The 6758-nt window shown below is 50.5% G+C and overlaps 1 protein-coding gene across 2 annotated transcripts in view; it reads right to left on the reverse strand.

Moving 5' to 3' along the window:
- Positions 1-2214, reverse strand: part of CREB3L2 (cAMP responsive element binding protein 3 like 2) — a 74220-nt gene extending 72006 nt beyond the window's left edge. Inside the window, exon 1 of one of the 2 annotated variants that reach the window (XM_086884912.1) lies at positions 1912-2214. In XM_086884912.1, the coding sequence (XP_086741038.1) occupies positions 1912-2019 (108 nt within the window). In that variant the 5' untranslated portion in view covers positions 2020-2214. The remainder of the gene's footprint in view (positions 1-1911) is intronic. The other variant, XM_086884913.1, reaches the window with a different exon arrangement.
- Between the last annotated feature and the right edge of the window lie 4544 nt (positions 2215-6758).

The raw sequence follows: 6758 nt of genomic DNA on the forward strand, positions 1-6758 counted from the left end.
CAAGAATGTTAATTTCATACACATTCTTTTCTTCTTTAAAGATTGCAATACCTCACTATACCTACATTACAGCATTTAGTTGGGCTCTTTCTTCTGAAACTTCTTTCAGAAGAATTCCAAGAACAACCAAAAAAAGGAATTGATTTCACACTTTTTATTTGGCTTCGAGAGGGTCTCTGAAGAAATCTTAAACGCCTATGAAGACCCAATCAGCAAAAGAACAAATACAAACAAATCAATGTCACTGTTGCTCCCAAAAAAGGTCATCACTACCCAAGATTTTGCAGATCCAACTATACACTGCCCCTTACAAAATGCTCATCATCATAGCATTTGAAGCTGAAAATTCCCAATAAAACCTGAAAACAGAAGAGGGAAAAGCATCCCATTTCCATCCACCAGACAAACAGGATGCTTTCTTTATCAAGACACACTTCATCTCAATTCCCAGGCTCCTTGACACAGGGCAGAAAAGACACATATCCATGTCACTGCAGCCACAAGTTCTAACCCAAGTCCAAGATCTCCTTCCAGGCACTAAATAAAGAAGATATGAGAACAGTAAGAAAACAGGAGTGGCAACTCCATTCTCATCACAACGATCCAAACAGAGCAAGAGGAAGTGTGCCAGCACAACCGTAAAATCTGAAGGGGAACACTCTCCAGAGAGCCTCTCACTTAGTTCAAAATATTCTTGTTGATAAAGAAATAACAAAACAAACAAACCAACCAACCCATAAGAAAACAGCTGTTTGAAGGAAGAGCTTTCCATTGTCCAGTGGTCCTGCTGGCTCTTTGAAAAAACACAAGCCACCGTAACATGACTGCTTTTCCCCGGATCTACCAGAAGATACGTATTGCGCAAGAAAGCCCAAGACTTCCAAAGACAAAGGAGCCAAACACTGTTTAAAGACCGTCATGCGTGCAGCAGGCTCGGAGCCTGTGACGGACACGATCCCGGATCAGTAAGTCGGCCACATACCACACACAACAAATAAGGTTTTCCTTGTTTGCCTTCCAAGACTCACGCCAGGCCCGGCGCAGGAGCAGCGGCTGTGGGATCACCGCCGCTCGCACGAAGAGCTGGCCGCCTCACGCCGGGGCTCTCCTGCACCTCTTGGGGGCAAGGAAGAAGCGCGGAGCCCCTGCCCAGCTCCATCCCTGGGGCACTGCCACATGCCCGTCGCCACCACCACGTTCCCCTGGCTCTGCACCCAGACACGTGCTCGGCAGCCACACCGAGCGTGGCTGCCCGGGCCTGGCAGCGGCCGCGGCCTGCGGGAGCCGCCCGTGCTGCCTGTCCCACGGGGCAGCACCGCTGCGCTTACGGGGAGCCTCCCGAGCAGCAGTGGGCCGACAGGGCAGAGATAACAAGCCACGTTTCCTCGGAACTGTCCTAACCACGCGTTCTGCGCAAACCAAAATACGGGGCTTCCAGCCAAAAAACAAACAACAAAAACATCGAAACTTGTGTCACTTCCTGCGCTTGGGGAGCGGGACGGAGTCGGGACAGTCTCGCCTTGAGGAAGGAGAAGACACGGCCGGCGACTCCTGAGCGGTGCCCGGGACAAGCGGCAGCGCAGAGGGAGCCCCGGCCGGAGCAGGGGCTGCGGGACCCCGGTTACCGAGAGCCGCTGCCAGGCTCGGAAGGGAGGGAGTTGAGTGAGACCCCCGGGCGCACAGGGGACCCCAAGGCCCTCGGGGAGCAGCCGCGGAGCGGCGGCAGTCACCTGTTGGCCAAACCGGCCCGGTGCCGACCCCGGCTCCCGTCGGGACACCCCCGCCCACGGAGAGCCCGGGGAACCCCGCCACGGCCCCCGAAACGCGGCCGCCCACGGCGGCGTCTCAGCCATCCCACCCCCGGCCTCCCGGCGCCGCCGGGAGCCGCCGCCCGCCCCCGCCGCTCCTCACCGTGCGGCTCAGCAGCGTGTCGGGGTCCGCGGGCTCGCACAGCTCGCTCAGCTTGCGGTCCCAGTGCAGCAGCGGCGGCTGCTCCCCGCCGCTCTCGCACACCTCCATGGCGGCCGCAGGCACCCCCGCCGGCCCGTCGGTCGGTCGGTCTGTCTGTCCGTCGGTCCGTCCGCCGCCCCGCTGCCGGACCCTGCCCCCGCAGCTGCCCCGGGCCGCGGAGCCGTGCGCTCGCCCCCGCCCCGGCGCGTTCCCCCAGCCGGCAGCGGGCGGGCCGGTCACCCCCGCCAGCTGCGCGCCGCGCCCCCGCCCCGCCCGGACACGCCCCCGCCGCCCCGCCCGCCAATCGGGGGCGAGCAGCGCCGGACGCGGACCAATGGGAGCGCGGGACCTCGAGCGGCCGCGGCTGCTGAACGTGGGCGCGGCGCGCGCGGCCAATGGAGCGGCGGAGCGGCGGGCGCGCCAGCCAATGGGACAGCGACAAGACTGCGGCCGGCGCGCGCCGCCCCGCCCCGTACCCGCCCTCAGGGAGGGAGCCGCGGCTGCCCCGGCACTACGCCCGGGATGGAGGCCCCGGAGAGAGGGGACAGGGCGGGCCCACGGAGAGGGGACAGGGACAGCGCGGCCCAGCGAACCTGTGCAGTGAAGCCAGGTCAGAACGCACCTTGTGAAAACCGGAACTTCACAGCTCTGGGCAGCCTGCCTCAACCGGCAGTAAAAATAATCCCAGGCAACGGGAAAGTATGGTATTTTAAGACTTGTGTTCCTGCCAGGCCGGGGCAACACTGACATTCTATGGTTCTTTAAAAGTGGAAAATTGCCGGATATTTAGGATGCAGAAAGCTGGGCGTTGCTCAGTGCTTGTGTGCCGCTCGCGGGGCTCGGCCACGGCCCGAGGGGTGCTGCGGGGTCAGCTCAACACTCATTGACCCGTCCAGGCTGCCTTGTGCAGGAACCAGAACTGGGCTTCTGGCGTGTTCTGTCCCTCCCAGTCCTCCCTTCAGCCATCACCTCTTGTGGCAGCCGCTTCCATCCACCCACAGAGCCAGCGCGAGTCACCCCGTCCGCGCTCAGGAGAGCCCAGACTTGTCCCCTGAGGAAAAGGAAGCCAGAAGCATTTCCCAGCACTTAATAGGCACAACAAAAACAGGAGAACTTATGATGATTGCACCAGGTTTGTTCCTTTAAAATTTATCAAACTGCTGGAGTTTGATTAGGAAAAAAAAAAAAAGAAATGTAAAAGTGTAACAAAAGTTAAAAATTTAAAGCCAAATTACCAGTGCCTGGATCGCTACTTTCCACTTTGGCAAGCCCAGCCAGAGGTACAAACTTCTTGTGTCCCGGCACTGCCAGGCACTGTTTATCAAAGCAATTCCATTGTGCCAGTCCAGAGATGCAGATTGTGAAATTTGTAAAGGTCAGTTCCTTATCCAGGAGCCTCCGTGTTTTCATTGGATGCATTCTTCCTTTCAAAGCTTTTGTGGCCTTGTGATAATCCTTTTATCAAAAGGCTCTCCATCACCCTGCTGGCTGAGATTGGCACCTTCTAAAATCACTGCTGTGACTAGATAATTTCTTGCGGCTGGGGCACTAAACGAATGTTTTGCCAGAATGAGAAGTCTAAAGGGAGACCCGCGTTTGCATCGTAAAAAATGAAACACCTTAGAAGAAGGTGGTCCTGATTGGGTGAGTGCAGCTTCCTTTGCTGAGCATGATGAGAACAAGGGGCTCCCAAGGACTGGTATTTGACTAAGAGCACTGGGCTGAACTTTCTCACCCTAACACATTTCTCAGGCAGAACTATTTATTTAAGGAAGGAGTTGAACAGGCACATACTTCTGTCATTCCCCCTTGGGTAAAGCGCTCAGACAAAATTAGGCACCCTGGGTAAACAGCACACTGCTTTCTCCAGTGGTTTCCACTTTTCCTGCACCATATAAAGTGTCCCCTCCCCTCTGCACTTCCCCAGGAGCTCTCTCTTTATCATTGGTACTGAGGTGCAGCAGCTGCTGTGTGACACAGAGCTGCAGAGAATTCATAAGTATGCTGGAAGACTTCTTTGGCCACTGAAATATTTTGCCACACAAAACTTTCCATTTCTGGGGCTATAATATAAATATAAAACGCAATATTGGTAACTGGGCACCCTGCCCAGTTACTGACACGTTATTAAAATTAGTGTTCAAGGCTACATGTAAATTTTGAGATTCAATATCTCTGAAACAATTACCCAAGACTTTATAAGGAAATGTGACCAATTTGCTTTGCATGGTGGAAACCAACAGCAAAGAGACCACCCTGATGTGTTGAGTTCTTCTTGGGAAAGGAAATCTAAAAGAGCAAGGTTCTGCTGGAGATCAGCAGCACATACAGGGTACCAAGAAGGAAGAGACAAAAGTGAAACTCATCCTTCCCAGAGAATATTAATTATTCAGTGTGTTGATACTACACATGGGACAGCAGTCTAATGTGTCATATGTTGCTGCCCACAGACTGACACTGCACCAGAAATCAGGCACTGGGGAAAGTGCCTTAAAACCAACAGGAACATGATACAAACACAGCTATCCTAATTTTATCCCATGCTCCTTGGAGGATTTAAATGGTGGATTTCAACAGTTACCAGCCTGCTGAAACTCAAGGCTTTTTCTCCATGCTCCATTACTTTTCTCTTAGGGCAGCTTTAATAGTAATTTTAAGTTCCAACTCATGTAACTCTGTGAGCATTTTTGATTTCTTCTTTTATGTGAGACCCTTTCCTCACCCCACTGTTCTGAAGAGGGTTTGAACTTGCTCTGCAGCACAGGGGGAGAGTGCAAAAATTGACCAAAAATCTACAAGAACATAAAAGGGTAGGGAGAATATTGTCTGCACATACAGAGAAGAGGAGAGCTCAGTTTTTGTTTACTGGGAATTCTTTTCCCTTTCTGCAAGGAGCAGAAAGCCCACACAGAAAACACACATGAAAACCTACAGAGAAAAACAGCTAAGAAAGGGGAGGCTGCTAAGGCAGAGCTCCAAACACACACCACTTACTTAAAATATGAAAGAACAAAGCAAGCAACAATACAGAGCCTAGCAAAGGAAAGGTGCTCTCTTTCTCCTTGCAGATCCAGGTTACAGAAGCCCCAACTCCTACAACCACATCATTACTCAGTTCTCGATCAGGTCAGCTGCACAAAGATTCATTAAATATTTACAGGTGACATTTTTCTGACTTGTGACAACCAGGATCAAGATAACCATCCATTTTCTACAGCCACTCTGTTCAAATCAGTTTGAGAAACCAAACAGGAAAGAAAGAACAAACAGCAACAGAGCCCACAGGCAGGTTTCTGACCAGCTACAAATAAAAATTTTACCCCTTGAAAGCAACAGAAAACAGCCACAGCTAGAGATTTTTTCAACAAATTCAGCACCTCTTAAAGAGTGCAGGACACAAATTTCAGGTCTAAGAATATACAGAATAAACCAGCAGTCAATTTCTGATCACAGTAGTTACTGTAGATTTTTGTGAAATGGCCAGGTATGGTAATGAGCTAAACTTTTAGGACTAAGCAACAAGCAGAAGAAAGAAATCTCACACACACTGTAATACATTTCCCACAAGAGGATGTCTTAGGAGAAGCCCTGTGAAAGTTATTTCTTTGTGTGTTGTGCAAAGACTTTCCTTGCACTACCCAGTATCTGGCAATGCACTAACAAAGCAAATTTCTTGTGTAAATGAGATTTAAATCACACTGCTGTGCTGAGAAGGTCACCACTGCCAAGATAAACAGACATCAAGCCTTAGTTTGTAGATTCAGACATGCACAACTATTTTGCAAAAAGGCTTCCACCACAGAAATTTCAGAGTTAAAAATAGAAGGTGAGCTTGAGAATAGTAAAGTTTTCTCCCCACAATCCTGGCATTTTATTCCTTTTCTGACATATGAAAAGAGTGGGATAGCCAGCCCTGAAGAGAGCCTGTTACTAAACCCACATAATTGGTACACTGACAGAAATACAGGCTTCCTTTACCAGAATCGTCTTTGCTCTTGTACCCAGGGGCTTCTCTAAGAGCCAGTTCAGCTTTCCTGCCTTTGCAATGCCTACCCCTCTGCAAGGGCTTTCACCAGGCCCCCACAGGCACTGATGGTCTCGAACTGAAGTGTGGCCTGTATTTGGGAACACAGACACAGTGCCCCCAACCCCACAGAACACAGAGAGGGCTATTTTGGTAAAGTGGGACTTGATTCCTTTGGCTGAAGCATCTTCTCCTACTTATTCATGCTTCATAATTTCTGTGGACAGAGCAATTTCTGCAGATTAATGAGAATTCAAGTTGAAAGCCTTCTTTGGTGTGTGACAGGCACAACGCCATGTCACCAGCCACAAAAACAAGCAGAGAAGTTTCCTACATCTTCCAGCAGGCTAACAGAAATAACTGAGTGCCATGGAGCTGCTTTCCAGACCAGAATAGCTCTACCTCAGAGCTGTTCAGAAACGCTCCAAATACTTGGTGAACATGCTGACATTTTAAAAAGAAGTCACCCGTACTTATCTTTTCCAATTATCTCCATAAATACATAAAATAAATTCCTTGTTAAGGTCAAACACTTCTAAATATCCTGGTTGATGTAAGCAACCAGGGTTTGCCTCATCAGGTTTACACAAGATGCTAGCACAGACAAGAAAAAGCAGAATGCCATTTTCCAGGGGACACTCATTGCCTAGTTATAAACAAGGAATCACTGTATTTCACTCAGATGACACCATTCCCATTCCATTGCCTCACAGAACCAGTACCTACCCATAAAAAAAACTACCAGATGCTACAGAAATGTTGACTTCACACAGGATTTTCTCAC

Source organism: Cyanistes caeruleus, chromosome 4, assembly GCF_971803275.1.
Source record: "Cyanistes caeruleus chromosome 4, bCyaCae1.hap1.1, whole genome shotgun sequence".
Lineage (NCBI taxonomy): Eukaryota > Metazoa > Chordata > Aves > Passeriformes > Paridae > Cyanistes > Cyanistes caeruleus.